The 16,080-nt window shown below is 42.7% G+C and overlaps 1 protein-coding gene across 2 annotated transcripts in view; it reads left to right on the top strand.

Moving 5' to 3' along the window:
- The window catches only part of STAG1 (stromal antigen 1), a 137,820-nt gene that overhangs the window by 64,314 nt on the left and 57,426 nt on the right, over positions 1-16,080 (top strand). For both annotated transcript variants that reach the window (XM_009993502.1, XM_009993501.1), the window contains exons 9-11: positions 3,770-3,893; positions 9,855-9,953; positions 14,338-14,417. In XM_009993502.1, the coding sequence (XP_009991804.1) occupies positions 3,770-3,893; positions 9,855-9,953; positions 14,338-14,417 (303 nt within the window). The remainder of the gene's footprint in view (positions 1-3,769; positions 3,894-9,854; positions 9,954-14,337; positions 14,418-16,080) is intronic.

Here is a 16,080-nt window from a genome sequence, read left to right as displayed (position 1 = left end):
GGGGACATCTTCTTTCTGGAGATTGGCTTTCAATTTACCTGGAGATTTCAGTGCTCACTGCTCATATTATAAAAAGAAAAAATACAACAAACACATTTGCAGAAAGATCTAAAGTATTTTGTAGGTGTAATGTTAGTCTGGGGTTAACAGCAGGTTTGGTAAAAAATTGAGACATCCATAATAAACACCTTCCCCATGGCATAATTATTTATTCTTTCCTGAATCACTTTTTCTGACTCTTTCTGTGTTGCTTTATGAGATACTGTGTTGTCTGTTGATTCTTTTTTTGATCATCTCTCAAACTGAGACTTGGCATCGACGGGGAGATGTGAGAGGAGATGCAGGTAGAGGCAAGATGCTGAGCTCATGGCGGGGGTTATAAAACCAACAGAATTGGTGAAAAGGTCTGTGGGAATTGGGAAAAGGTTTGTCCAGGGAGGCTGCAGAGTGTCTGTCCTGGGAAATACTCACAAGTTGATGGTGCATGTGTAGGGGCTTGGAGATGTTAATTTCAGTGGCCCTAATCCCAAAATAACCCGTTTGTGTCTGAGTAACACCTGTGGTGTGTTGTGATGAGATGCTAAATACTGGTAGGCCAGGGATCTGAAAGGCAGCCTTTTTTTGGTCTGAGGTTAAGCTGAAAATTGCTTGCAGGGTGCATGTATATTCAAAAGAGAAGAAGGAGGGGAGGCCTAATGTTCAGATCAGAGAGGACATCGAATCTGAGATGGTTGCCAAGGGCTTCCCATCCACCACACAGCCAGCTGTTTGTGCTGAAAAGAAGGTTACATATATTTTCATTTCTAATATCTGTGGATCCAGCGTTGGGTTTTTTTGTTGGTTTTTTTTGGCTGGCCTAGATTCTGCTCCCTTCTGGAAGCATTTAGCAACTAATACAAACTTCTGTCACTAATTTGTAATTATGATAACTAATAATCCATGAATTATTCCAAACTACTTCCAAAGCTGGTATGATTGGTATTTATATATTCTTGTCATCCATGAATAGTTTATATCTTCAGAAAACTAAATGATTCATAGTGGCCATGACAAGTAGCTAAAAATCTATTTAAGTGTGTAAAAATTAGAAGAAAAGTAGTATAGTTTAATAAGAAGCAACTGATCAGATGCACAACACAAGTACAAGGGCTGCTTGGCTGGGTCATGTTTGATGCAGCATCACATGGGCCTGGAACCTGTGATAGTGACTCCTGCAAGGAGACAAATGATTCTTACTGGTCACATAGTTCTCTGGAAGATGGTGGTCAAGTGGGAGTTTGAGGTCTCACAAATTCTCCTGCCTCCCCAGCATCTTGAGCCTGCCTGCTGGTCTCATGTGCCTTAGGTGTGGGTCTTTCCCATTTCCAATTATACTGAAGATGTTATATTTTTATTATACTAAATCTTGTCATTAGTTTAATTCCTTTATTCTTTTTTTCTTCTTCTTTTTTTTTTTATTTTTAATGATAAATAGCAGCTTGGAGTGAGTGTTTGTCTGTAGTGCCTGGGGATCCCTGAGAAGCTTTTGAAGACTCAGTTTTTCCCTAGGAAAGCTTGAATGCTCTCTTGCAGAAAAAAGATGTTCTGGTTTTGTGGCTGGCTGTGCTGCATGATCACACAGCTGTTGACACTTGGGTTCTGGTTAGAATGGCCATGAAATCTTTCCAGAATTCATAGTTAGTAAATTCATAGTTAACTTCAGAGTTAATAAATTCCTACAGTGGTGAAATAACCTACTTGGATGTGAGAGCTCAGGCTGACATCCCCTACTGGGAATGTCTTCTTGACTCCTTTGTGTTGCTGCACATGTGGCTACCCTCTTCATTCATACTTCTCAGTCCTTCAGATGGTTCTTTCAGTGCTGTATTCTGGTTCCTTCCATCTCTCTTTGGTTTGAAAATAGCTCCATATAAGAGAATTGCCAAATAAGTGTAGTGTGAAGTAACATAGAGTTAGACTTATATATATTAATACATTCATAGTTTTAATTGAATGTTGTCTCCATGTTGGCTTCATTCTTTCCCCACAGTGAATGCTGTTCTTCAGCTGTTTGTCCTCAGAGTATCTCAAACCTATTGGAGAAATCCTAAGTAGAAACAGCTTCTTTGGTGCCCTGCTCTGTTGCACTGCAGCTTGTCCACATTGGATTGACACTGACATTGGGTTTGAGTCCCTAGACTCTTCAGGGAGCTTGAGAGCCCAGTTGTGAAGCTTCTGTTTGGAAGCTGACAGAATCAGTGTGTTTCGCATGGGCAACGAGAGACGTAGCACCACTGGGGCCACCTCCTGCAGGTCTCCCCCTCGCATTGGTACAATGAACATGTTTGATGCTGTTACCTCAGTACAGTTTCCTTCCTGAAACTTGAAGTTGAGTAATAAAAATAGGGTCTTGACTGAAGAAGTTCCACATCTAGTGATGTGTGGTGCTGCCATGGACTGCCCTGTTCCTGCAGGAGCTGTGGTGTTCACCTTGGGGGCTGGCAGCTCGTGCACAGCACATGCTGAGGTGGCCCAGGAGGAAGGTTGGAATTACACAGTTGCAGTATGGAGCAAACATGGCTTTGTTCTACTCTATCTGTGTGTGAACTTCTGCAGTAAGTATCTTGAATAGAAGACTGAGTACATTTTATTGGCATTTTGTAAAATTGAAGACTTTATGAAAAATACTGTTACTCTTATTTTAGTCTCATGCTGGAATTTATTTCTTCTCACATACTAGTTTTCATTTTTGGTCTCTGTTGGTTCTGGTTGAGAATTAAATTGATGTTTATTAATTTTCCAAAAAGATTTTTTTAATAAAAATACAGAACCAGAGTCTCAATTATAAGCAAGGCCAGTGTTTCCAAAGCACCAGACATTCCCTCTTCTGTACAGGGGCTCTTTATGTTCCTCTTTTATTACAGCTGAAATCTTGACTGTGAAGCAGTGCCAGCTGGAGTGGCACAAGTGATTTCTCATAGTAACAGATGTCTCAGAGATGAAATTGCTAAAGGGCCAGATGGCTCCAATCCCTTTTCCCGTGGTTTATCCCTGCTCCATGGCAGGCAGGAAGAGCCGATCGGATGGAAATCGTTTCCATCCCTGATCTCTTTAGGTGATCTCTCCAGACAGTTTCCTGCTGGCCCACCACAATAAGCAGCTGACAAGTCTGCCTGAGAGATGTCTTTGCTTCTTCCATCACTTGCCAGCCAGAATGTAGAAAAAAGCAAGAAAACCTGCAAGAAACCCATGTTGAAATGGAAATGTTCTTCTGGGGGTTGTTATTGGGGCTTTCTGGCAGTGCATGAAACAAGATCTTTTCAGGGACAAGGTTCCCTTCTACCCCTCTGGCAGGTCCATTTGGACTTGTCCACCTTGGAATTCTTCTATGCCTCTATCTGGAGACAGTCAAGTCTGCTAAGCAAATGTCAGTGACTGTGTTTCAGAAATTATTGCCTAAAGGAGGTTTGTAGCTTGGATTCTGAATTTGGTATGAAAAGGAGGTAGAAGATGGAATAATAGACTACAAAGCAAAGTAGGGCGAGAATTTTTTGAGGTAATGGAAATACCACCTCTGAATGTAGAAATATTGACATTATTGGCTAGATCAGTGAATTCAAGGACACGAAGAGTAGGAGAAGTGGCAGTGAGAACAGAGACAGGCCCTGCACACTGAGGTCAAAAGTAAGAGCAAAATATTCTAGCTAGGGTGATGGGAATGAGAAGTAAATGCTGTGTGTCTGCAATCTGGTTAATACTTTTTATTTTCCTTTATTTTTTTCCTTATTAGGGATGCTATTGCTGAGATTAGAGCTGTCTGCATTGAGGAAATTGGTGTCTGGATGAAAATGTACAGTGATGCCTTCCTGAATGATAGTTATTTAAAGTATGTTGGCTGGACACTACACGACAGGGTAAGTACTGTGTGTCACTGCACAGCAGGGTGTGCTGGAGGCAGCTGCTGTTGCACTACCCAGGACATGTTTAGTAGCTTTGATTTTTAAAGAGATTGTTCTTTTTTCTTGCCTGTTTCTTGCCTGGTTCTCTTCCAACCAGCTGATCTTAAGGTGTTGCCTTAGGTTAGGCTGCAGCACTCCCAAACTGCATGCTGGGCTCCTGTGCTTCTCATGTTTTCAATCTCTGTTAGAATACCTTCATAAAAATGTTTCCATCATGCTTTTCTTCTGATTGCAACAGAAAGACACCTCCTCACATCACCCCTGAGAACCTTTGTGTCTGAAACAGAACAGAAAAGAGATTTCCAGAGGTGTCTTCCATTTACATGGCCCAGTGGTTAGAGGGAACATCTCTGAGTCCCCAGCAGACATCACCAGCTCCACAATCAGTGGAGTTCTCATCAGTTCATTTCCCTTGAAGACCTTCAAGTTTCTCTTTAGCTTCTTCTTCAAAAAATTGTTGAAACACTAGATGGAAGCAAAAAGATTTCTGTCCAGAGAGTCTTCTCTGTCTTCCCACAGTTGTTAGTACTGATGGTACCACAATGTGCCTCTGTGGGGTGGCAGCAAGGCCTGGGGGCCACTCAGCTGCACAGCCCATTGCTAACATGAACAGAGCAGGACTTTGCACTTGTGCCTGTGGGGTTTCTGTACACCAGGCAGTAGCTGGGACTGTCTGGCCTCCCACTCCCACCAAAACCATTAGAAACACTTGCTTGACTCTGAAGTCTTCTGCTAACACTATTCAAGGGAAACAGATGAGACCTCCTTGTCCTGTTGGAAAGCTCATTCAATCCCAGCATCCTGATTCAGACTCTTCTTTTGTTCTAGGAGCACTCCTGGAAAAAATTAAAAGTTTGCAAATTCCTTCTGGTGATGTGCATAGCTGGTAGTTTACAGCTGATTCTTAAAAAAGATAATAAATAACTCGGGACAGCAGGTTAACAGTGAGGGCATGACCTGGTCACTCTGCTGCTCAAGTCTGACCAAGATCAGTCAGAAAGGTGTTGGTGCTGGCTAAGGGAAGTAGTTGGCAGACACTGGTGCTTTTGCTGTGGCTGATCTGCATCTTACTTGGTTTAAACCAACTTTACAGACTTGCCCCAAACTTTTACATTACATCTCATTGTTACAGAACTTGATTAGGAGGAAGATCCTGCTTACTGCTGCAGTCAGCCATGACCACTGTTTGCTCTAGGGACACTGCACTTCTGTCACTAAAGCCTGAGCATGGCCACCACAGTGCTCTTGAGGGGCAGAGTTGCTGCTCCACCTCTCTACCTCCTTTCCAGGGTCCCTGCCTCACCAGCAGGCATGCTTCAGGAAGTGGAGATCATTGCTTCAGGTTCTCAGTGGGGTCATCAGTTCAGGTTGGAGGTTTAGTATTTTAGGTGTGGTGGAGAGCTTTATTTTACTAGGGCTTTTAATTCAAAAGAAATGATCCCTTGAATAATTGCAGTGGATGTTTTGGATCACATTCTAAACCTTGCAAAACATTTCCACCCGGTAACACTTACAAGGGGAGAGCAGCCTCCAGTGCCTTGCTCTGTGCAGCTCAGTCCTCTCTGGTATCTGTGCAGTCCAGCCACTTGACACACACTCCTTTAACCATCTGGGAAACCCAGCCCTTCCTGACAGCACCCTCTGTCACTGCTCACAGCTTCCCACACTCCCTCCTGTCACTTCCAGCTTATTTCTCTTGTCATATCCAATAGTTTTTCAAATCCCTCTTCATTTTGGTTAACCTCAGGCCAGGATCGAGTCATCTGCCTGCAGCCTTAACACAGATTTTTAACTCAGGGTTGTTTGTTGGTTTTTTTTTTTCAAAATTAAGCCCTTCTTTCTTATCAGACAATTTTTAAATGACAGTGTTATGGTACAAAAGTGGTTTTCCATCTGGACCAGACACGGAAGAATTCATTCAGGCTGCTCTCTTGGCTCTGCGACGTTTTTGTACCATTGCAGGCCTCAGAAATGCCCTGGGGTTCTAAGTCTTTGAATCACTAAGTAATCTGTTTAATGTCCTGGTATGCATGATAGGGGATAGTTTATTGATGTGTGTGCTTCAGATAAAGGAGGAGACAGATCATGAGTAGAATAGAGGGTGAGGCAGAGGTAGGTGAGCCATGAGGCAGAGGATGCAATGGAGGAGAGAATGGAGAAAAAGAGACATTTGGGGAGGCACAGAAAGGAGGAAGGAAGTGCAATGGGAAGAATATATTGGGAAAAAAAAAATAGGGAATAAGAACCAAGTAAAATTAAAACCCTTCTACTACTTCTCTGCTTCCCCCTCCCTACAAACCCTTCTACTTCCAAAAGCAGCAGATCTCTTAACCACCTTAACCCTCGAGGGTTAACTTGAAAATCTTGCTGGCTAATACCCAAGTTTTCTTGACTTTTGCTTTGCTTTGATCGGGGAAAATAAGAGCACTGTTTGTTATTAAACAGAGTTGATAAACATTTCAAGGTTTTGTTTTAGGCTCTAGTTCAGTTTGCAAATAAAATAAAGCATTAAAAATGAAGTATGAACGTGAAGCATTTCTCATTCATGAAAAATTATTTTATATTTTTAAAAAATAAAAAAATATAAATAATTATCTAAAAATGCTTTGAGAGAAGGGGAATGGCAGGAATAATTAGACTGGAGAGAGGCATGCCCAGAACCAGTAGCAGCGTGGATGAATTCAGGATTCTGCAATAATCAACTGGCACAATTATAAATTGGACAAAACTCAAGAGAATAAAAGGATTTAGTTTTAGAATGCTGACAATGCAAATATTTTGTCCATCATTTACTTAGGAAACAGAGCAGGGCTTTCCTTTCAGAAATGTGCTTCCTGTTTGTGAAGCATAGATGTGACCACCCAAAAATAACTGCTCATTTGCTGCAACAGAAGTAAAAGTCTTGTGCGGTCACAGGTATTTTCTGCTGCAGGTTAACTCACTATAAGCTTCAGAATTGCAGAAAATCTGGCTGAAAACCAGTCTTGGGAATATTTGTGCTTATTCCTTTCCTGCTCAAGGTAGAGTTCACTGTATGACTGGAGTGGTTCTCACTGGCTGAATTGACTCTAGTGGTGGTTATTCCAGAGCTTTCTGGAGGGCTCTGAGTGCTTCACTGTGTTTGCCACTAAAAAGCTCTTCCTTGTGCAAGCTAAATAGTCTGTGTTGTAGTTTTAATTTATTACATCTTTTCCTACCCAACACGCACATAAAAAGTGACAATTACTTTTTCCCTCTTCCTTGAAAGCAAACTCTGTTGTGAAAGCAAATCTCTGCACAGAGATGCTTACTGGAAGTTTTCATTACCTCTTGTGTCCGTTCTGCACTGTGCCCTTTTTATTTCATCTTCCTTCTGGCTTTTGTATTCCTCTTGTGCTTGACCTCCTAGTTAATTCATTAGTTAAATAAGTTTCTCTCTTACTTTAGAAATTCTCCTCCTGTCATTGCTCTGCATCACTGTTTGCAACTCTTACCCTGGCATAAGTTTCTTGGGAACTATCCTAGTTTCAGCATTCCTACCCACTTGCTTCCTTGCTAGATAGGAAATTTCTGCTGTGTTTCTTTCCCCAAAAAAGTGTTTGTGGTGTTATAAGCTCTTGTTACTTGGATGATTCTCAAGAACCATCTTGAGTCTGGTATGTTGATTGTCTGTAGCCCATTTCTGCTCCTCCATTCCAGACTGGAGTCTGTCCATGTTCACCTTCACTTCTGCTGGTCTTAGGTCACTGTGGTTTATGCTCCCCTGTGGGTTCCTGTCACTAATCTTTACTGACTCTCTTTTAAAACCTTCTTAACAGGATTAGCAAGCTGACATGCAGGGGCTCTTCCCTCTCCAAAGAGATGAATTCCATCCTTGAGCAGCATGTTGAAAAACAGACCTTTTTGCTGTCAGAGAAGTGCTGCTGTCATTTGTCTGCCAAGCACAGCAGGGTTTTCCAGGGGTTACCTCTGTGTCCCCTGGGCCTTTGCCCTCAGCTAGAGGGGCCAGGTGTGACACAACCTTTCTCCCTTCCTCAGCTGCTCCTGCAGTCACTTGTGTTCTCCTTGGAGCTGGTGAGAGGCAGGAGGGCACAGCCTGGCTCAGGGCACCTGGGCAGGACCTGCTGCTCCTGCTGCGCTTCCCATCAGCCTCGCCTGGTTTGCTTGCTAAAGGCTTCCAGAGACCCTCACTGTCAGACCTGAACTTAACTCTGGGACCACGGGTTCAAGGTGTTTGGTGAGGGCCACAAGGGCTCCATGGGGACCCTCACAGGTCTCCAGCCTCATTGCTGTTGGCACGGATAGTTTTTCTGTACCAGCCAATGCTGAGATGTGCATTGTGAGCCCACAGCCCTGGCTGGATACCCAGCCTTTGCTCCCAGGCAGAACAGTCTCCAGTGGAGCTGGAACTCCAGCTGCTCCCTCCCTGTTACCCCATGGAGTTGATCCCATGCCAGAGCTGATCTTGATCCTCAGTGGCTACGTAAGCCAGGGCAGTAGGAGGTTTACACGTAGGTGCCACTCTGTGCTTACTTAGCAGTTGATCACATCTACATAAACTTCATCTTCAAAAATTTCTTCTGTGTATCTTGAAAAATCTTATGATAGATCCTTCAAATACAACTTTCACCTCATTGACTCTCCCTGCAGTGGTAATAAGAAGGTTCCCTGGCAGAGAATGTGAGTGCTCAGAGACTCCTCACAGATCCAGAGAGATGATTTCTCAGGAAAAACAGTTCTTCAAGGAAAAGTTCTTTTGAAAATCCTCCTTTCAACTTCTGTTCTTCTTTTATCTTCTATTTCCATTCTTGAAACAGGTGACAAGGACGAAAAAGACTTAAAAATCAGGATTTTTAGCTTCTTTTTTTATGTCAGTCTTTCAGTTTGTAGCTCGAGCACTTTTTAAAATACAGACTTGGTGATGGGGTAGAAAGTCCTCTGGGTTTGGGGTTTCACTGAAGTTCCGTAAGTTGTGTTAGTTCTTGAGCAGTTTTGGGCCTTAAGACTGAGGAATGTGCTCACATAAATCTAAGTTAACACTGCAGTGAACTCCATAGGTTACATCTGGGCACATTTGTGTTGGTAACCACTTGCTATCTGCAGATCCTCATCAACAAGTCTCCCTGGTTTGCCCAGACTATGGAGCTGAGCAGTTGTGCCCCTGCAGCCCCCAGAGGGTGTGTGTGTGGGATCCCCCATGTTCCTCCAAGTGACAAACCTTGATCCATAGGCCCAGTCTGGTGACACCCAGGTTTCCTGCCTGCAGCCCCCAGAGCAAAGCAACCCCCATCCAAGGAGCAGCTGAGAATGAGCTGCTGCCCTTCCCGGGGGCTCCCAGGCTGGTGGGTGCCTTGGTCCTGGGCACCATCCTCAGCCTGGGCCTGCCCTGTGGGGAGAGGTGGGCTGCAGAAGGCTTCAGAATCATTAATCCAGTGTTTATTCCTTCTGTCCCTGGGAAAAGGAGCTGGGTGGGTTGCTGGAGGGGGCTGCTGGCAGCCCATGCTCAGGTGTTTGGAATGCTTGGGTGTTGGTTGTAGCCTGCAGGTAGCAGGTACCAGTTACCTGTCCTCTCCTTCCTGAAGAGAAATACCTGCACTGGCTTTGCACCAACCACCCTGAGATCATACAGCTTTATTTTGAAATTACTTTCTATATTCTTCATCTTTTTGTTTTGCTAGTTGAAAGGGAAACAGTAGCAGACATTGAACTGATGGCACATTCAATTCTTTATATATGCAAATAGGGAGAAAATGTAACATTGTTTGGAGGCAGCTGCATGTGGTTTGTGGTTTTGAGCTGAATTGCAAATTGGCTTTGGTAACTCGTTTGCATAAAATTTTAAATGTGCTTTAAACAAATTACAATATGATATTATTTAATATTCATGTGTGTTTGATTAGTATATTATATCAGCTAATCTTAGTGTGTTTTCTTTAGCAAGGTGAAGTGAGGTTGAAGTGTTTGAAAGCTCTTCAGAGTCTGTATACCAACAGGGAGTTATTTCCAAAACTGGAGCTGTTCACTAATAGATTCAAGGTAAGAAGAAATACAATTTTTGGAAGGAGTACAGAAAATAAAAGTATCAACTGTCTTATCCTGTTGCAGTCTTTGAGTCATGTATATGAAATGCAAAAATAAACTCATTTGTTTCTGACAAGGCTTGTAACTTTACTACTTGTAGTAGTAAAACTGTATTACTGAATGCTGAGGTTAAGCCAAATTCATTTTGAAGTGTTTTATCTTGTAAGACCTGTCAGGTTCAGCCAGGATGATTGTTTATCTGTTTGTGTTCTAAGTAGTTTGTATATTGTTGTTATTCAGTCTGCTTGCACTTACTTAATTCTAGATTTATTGAATTTTAAGGAAGGCTTCTGGGTGGCTCACACAATCTAAAATACATTGGAAAGTAACAGCCTGTAACAAAAGATTGTAAGACAGTAGGTGCTTGTGTTTGGAGGGAGAGATACTTCCATCTCCAGCACAGCATCCTACACAGTGTTGCAGAAGAGTTTGCACTGTGCTTTGAGACAGACCCCTGAGCATGACTCTCCTGTTCAGAAGACAAGTGCTGGAGGGATATTCAATGGGTTTTTTTTTTACTAACACAGACACACTGGCTTTTTGCTTAATATCTTGATGAGAATGTGGCTGTTAAAGCACTTGGAGGCACGACTGCTTTATTTCACAAGTGAAGTGTCTGGAGACATGAGTGCAGCAGAGCTGCCACTGCTGCTGGTTGGAGGCTCTGTGAAGAAAGTTTTCAGACCCTGTCACCACGTTGGCTGGCACCTCTTGCCATGGCTTTTGTGTTCTGCAGGACACAGAACTGTGGTAAAGGCTACTCCCTAAGGAAAGTCTGATTTAATTTATTTTCATTTAAATCATTATTGTAACACTGATGAAAAATTCTGTTTACAGAAAAAGGGGAGGTGTAAACACTTGTCAATAACTACTGTGCATGAAACTTAAAAACTTCTCACTGTAGATTTTATCCTGCTTCACTGGCTTTATCTGCCATTGCAGTTAGTATTAACTCCTCCAGTTTGATCTGGGAAAACACAAAATAATGGGAAGCTTTGCTGTATGGAAACTAGCCATAAAAACAGAATGGTAATCAGCCTTTTACCACATTCACTGAAGAAGGAGAAAAATGAAGCTTAAACTGCAGATAAAGTCTAGATGTTAAGAAAGGCTTTTTGCCCAAAATTACAGTTCTGTAATAGAACAGGCTCTTTATTAATAATCTCTCTAATTGAGATTTTTTTAAGGGCAGATTAAATGCATGTATCAGGAATTAACTAGGTACTTCGAAGTAAGAGATGAAACTAGACTTTTTCTGTGAGATCACTGCAGGCCTATATTCTTCTTACTTTATAAAATCATTTCCTGGGCCTGTTGCAGAAGAGACAAACTTTCCCCTCATAGCAGAGTCCCTGGCACAGGTTCAGGCCTCAGACTACTCTGTAATGCCTCCACAAGTTGAGTTTGCTTTACATCTCAGGACAACCAGAAATACTAGTTAAGGCTCCAGAAAAATGAACCATCCAACTCTGCTGCTTTTCTTGTTCCATTGGTGCACACTTACTGACCTGTTCTTATCTGCTTCTGCTGTAATTCAAGTTGGTTTTTTTAATAGGCCACTAAGACTCTCATGGTCCCTGTATCTGCTTCTCTTCACTAGAATTGCACTGGGTGCTTCTCTCTTAGCCTCCTGTGATGTGTAAGAGAAGATGCTGCTTTGGGTCTGAACCTGTCCCATCCACCAGCAAAGCTTTTCTAGACAATTGGAGGCATTTGAGAAACAGTTACTGAGCAATGTCCTTCCAAAATACAGGGCATGAAACCTCTAAGTTTGTTCACAGTACAGACAGTTTTATTTGTTAGCAGTCAGGTTAGCCTGTGCATTGCTGCTTGGTTTAGAATGGCACAAAGAACTTTCCTTTCTGTCAAAAGGATTCAGAGGAAAGGGAACCCTGTTAGGAATCCTCATCTGTCTTCTGTGCCACTAAAGCTGCTTCTACTACAGAAATCTGTATTGTTACAAAGTAAATCAGAGAAAAAGTGAGTTCCAAGTCTCTGTGAGCCTGGAGAATAGAGATGCTTAACGTGATGATTTATCAGTCTCCACTTCCAGCCACATGCAGAGAACAAAAAGCTGGCAGTGCCCAGATGCCTGCATGTGGATTTACAGCTGTGCTGAGGGGGATGTGGCCTTGGCACCAGCATGGAGCCAAGATTCAAATTAATGCTCTTAGGATCTGTCATCCATTACTTGAATGTCTTGTCACCACAAGCTCTACCACCACCCCTGAAAAATAGACCTAAATGCCTAAATGATCTGAATTCTCAGTCACATCTCTGCTTGTTTATATTTCCCCATCAGACTTGAATCAACCTTCACAGGTCAGCTGGCATTCAGCTCAGTCCATTCAAACTGTTATGAGAAATCTCTCTAGACATCTTCTAACTGTTTAAAGTATAAATTAATTTGGTCCAGAGTGACTTGTTCTGGGCTGTTGATACTTCACCACCTTCCAGGTAGCTGTGACAAGGATCTGCTAAGGTCCCTTCCCCAAGGCGCCTCTAGGAGTAGGTGACACACTAGGAAATAAACTTTGTCCTCTGGAAAAGAAATTATCCATCAGAGAGAAGATGATGCATCAGGCCTTCAGGTCTCATTTCCAAGGATCTTGGTGCCTGGCTGGCAGGTGCCATCACCCAGAGATATTGGCACTAGGGCAGAAAACAAGAACTGACATCCACACAATTTACTTTAAGCGTGATGTTTCTGGGAGACAATCAGAGGAGAGAACAGTCTTTTTGGAGGGGAAAACATTGTCACATCAGTTTCTAACTCCCAAAGGACTCCAAATTCAGAATGCCTCTTGCTCTGTAGGCAGGAGAGAAGATCCCTTCCCTTGCAGGCTTTTTGCAGAGGTGTAGGAGGAGTTTATGCTTGTGTGCTCTCTCCTTTCTGTGTGATTATTTCTCTCCTCTTGATATCCTGGAGTTGAAAATAGGCTTGGAGTGACTATATGATAATCCACTGAAATCAGTATCTTTGGCTGTTCTTCCTCTTGATTATGATATTAGTTGTTGTTGCTTGGCTAGGAAAAACTGACAGCGTATTTTTTTTTGTCTTATCCATACACAGAATTTCCTGTCTGGGAAGTTACTTCATTGCTTGAGACTCTTCATGGACTTCTCACAGTCTCTAAAACTGTCTAGATAGAAGAGTTAAATGTATCTGATTTCCCAGGAACTTAATGCTGATTGATAGAGCTTCAGTCAGTCCTAAGTGACACAAAGACCTGGTTTTGTAGAGAGGTACCATTGGAATAGCCACAATGCATTCTTAAATACTGATCTTGAATTTCAGTATTGAAATAAGCCTCAGTTGCTTGATATTCACCATCAGCCTTTAAATGCCCAGAGTAGGAGAGGAAAGAGGTGAACACCTTTATTTTGTCCTGATTTGTTCTTGGTAACTTTCACTGTTAACTTCTAACACTTCCCTTGTTTCTTTTCCAGTCCCTGACTACACTTCTTTCCCAAAATGTCCTATAGAATCTAGTCCACCCTGAAGCATGTCAGGACACAGAAATCAGATTTTCCTTTCAGATGACCCAATCTCTTTTCATTAACTTGGACTAGTCAGGCAGAGAACATCAGGACATACTGCACTTTTATGGATGGGTAGAAATTCTCCCCAGACACAGACACACATACACTCATCACATCTATTTGTGGTTGCCAGTAAGCAAACTGAAACAGAAGAGAATGAAACCCTTAGGAGGCTGCTAATAACTACAGGGTCCTTACAAGAGATGAACCCATTAGATTTGATGAGAAAGAGCTGTGCTTGTCTCTACTAGAAAAATCACAGGAAAGTATGAAGTCCAAGCATGAAATTTTCCACCTTCTGCAGAAGGTCTGTAGTGTCATTCTTGAGATGAGCTTCAAACCTTAGGTTGCCACAGCTGTGTAGGCAGCAGCTGTGTACAGTTGTGATTTTCTTCACAGAATTTCCAAATACGCAGCATTCGTAGCTCTGAAATTACTTGCTTTCCAGGAGGATGAAGCAGGGCAATTTTTCAGCTGTCATCCACCCCAAGCACATCCCTTTTCAGGAAGGAACTGTTAAATAGGAGCAGGCTTCAACTCTCAAGCCTGCCTGTTTGTTTCCTGAGACATAGGCTTGGGCGAGGACTGTTGGTTGAGCCCTCCCTCATCCCTGCCTGTTTGCCTGTCGTTCCATGTTTGGGTGTACATTCAATGGTTGGGTGATAATAAAGAGCTTGTCTGTGTCTAGTTGAAAGATCTTGCCCCCAAGAGTGTTTCTTCTGTAATCCATAGGATTCTTCACCCAAGAGCTGTTGGTGTGTTTCTGTTTTGTCACTGTAATGAAATTCCCTTCCAGGATCGCATTGTATCCATGACACTGGACAAGGAATACGACGTTGCTGTGGAAGCCATTCGATTAGTCACACTAATACTGCAGTGAGTATTTTCCAGAACTGACTCTGAAGGTAACCTTAGCGTTTATTTAACTGTACAGTTAGTACAAAAAATTAAACAGTATTTAACTGTCCTGCTTTCTCTGCTTGTGTCATGACGTGAATCTGTTATTTTACACTTAGTATGAAGTTGAACTGAGTATGTAATAATAGGGTCATAAAGCTAAAATAAGATCTTCTGCCTCATGGAAGTACAGCTGGCAAAGTATAAAAATGTGTTGATGTGTTGGGACTATTAGTGCACCCATTGCTGTGGAAGAATGTCAAGGGGGCTTAGCCTCTTCCCAAGGGCAAAACGACTGTCCTCCCCAAAACAAGTGTCTGTGAGTCACGTTTGCTGGGATGACTCCAGTGGTAACTGGGCATAGAGCAGTGTGAGGAGATGAGATTGCCTGGCACAACAGGACACAACAGCTGGGAGCTGACCTGGCCTTTGGGCTCTGGGGAAGAGCTTGCAGTTTCAAACACTTGGCTGTGCAGGAGAGACATTTCCTTACAGAGGTGCAGTCGCTTCCCCAAGGCAAAGCTCCAGCCCGGAGATCATGGAATCATTTAGGTTGGAAAAGACCTTCAAGATTATCAGGTCCAACCATTAGTCCAGCTCCACCAAGTCTACTGCTAACCTATGTCCCTCAGCACCACATCTACATGACTTTCAAACACATCCAGGGATGGTGACTCCACCACTTCCCTGGGCAGCCTGTTCCACATGCATCATCCCCCGTGCTGGTGTGAGCCAGCCTGGCACAGCAGCCCTGGAGGCGCAGGAGCACTGCTCAGCTTTTCATATGTATTCAATCAAACCTCAGGTGAAGAAAATCTGAAACAAGTGCATAGAATTTCTGCCTCATACTTGATACCTTCTGCTTCTGCTTTGAACAGCATTTTTGGACACACAGAATTTGGATGGATGATGAGACTGGCTTTTCCTCTTCATAAAGAAGGCTGAGCTCCTTTTTTTAATTTATGGGTCACTCTGCTTTACAGATATTTGACTTACAATATTAGGAAGAAAAGAAAAATTCTATCTCCTGTTATATTTTTTAAAGCAAATATCATAGAATGCCAGGTTGGAAGGGACCTCAAGGATCATCTGATCCAAGCTTTATAGGTAATAATATAGTTGAAATGAGGTGGCCTAGCACCCCTGCCAAGCTGTCTTAAAACTGTCCAATGAAGGGGAATCCACCCCTTCCCTTGGGAGATTGTTCCAACATCTGACTGTTCTCATGGTGAAAAATTTACCTCTTGTGTCCAATCAGAATCTCCCCAGGAGCAACTTGTGCCCCTCACCCCTTGTCTTTTCCATGGGACTCCTTGTTAAATAGGGAGTCTCCATGTTCTTGGTAGCCACCCTTTATGTGGTGGTACATGGTGATAAGATGTCCCCTGAGCCTTCTCTTCTCCAGGCTGAACAAACCCAGCTCTCTCAGCCTCTCCTCATAAGGCAGGGCCTCCAGTCTTCTGATCATCCTCATGGCCCTTCTAACAAATGTAATCAGAAATGAGATGTAGAACACAGGTATTCCCTACATTATTAGCAATATTTGGGAACACAGTCATATCTTAGGTGAAAAATTATCCAGTGCACCTTTTTTTTTTTTTTTCTGTCCTGTTTTGTCTTTGGTTGCATCATGAAAACATCA

Source organism: Chaetura pelagica, unplaced genomic scaffold (genome assembly GCF_000747805.2).
Source record: "Chaetura pelagica isolate M959 unplaced genomic scaffold, ChaPel_1.0 scaffold192, whole genome shotgun sequence".
Classification (NCBI taxonomy): Eukaryota; Metazoa; Chordata; class Aves; order Apodiformes; family Apodidae; genus Chaetura; species Chaetura pelagica.
Note: the sequence above shows the minus strand (reverse complement) of the source record. Positions and strands in the feature narration are given on the sequence as shown.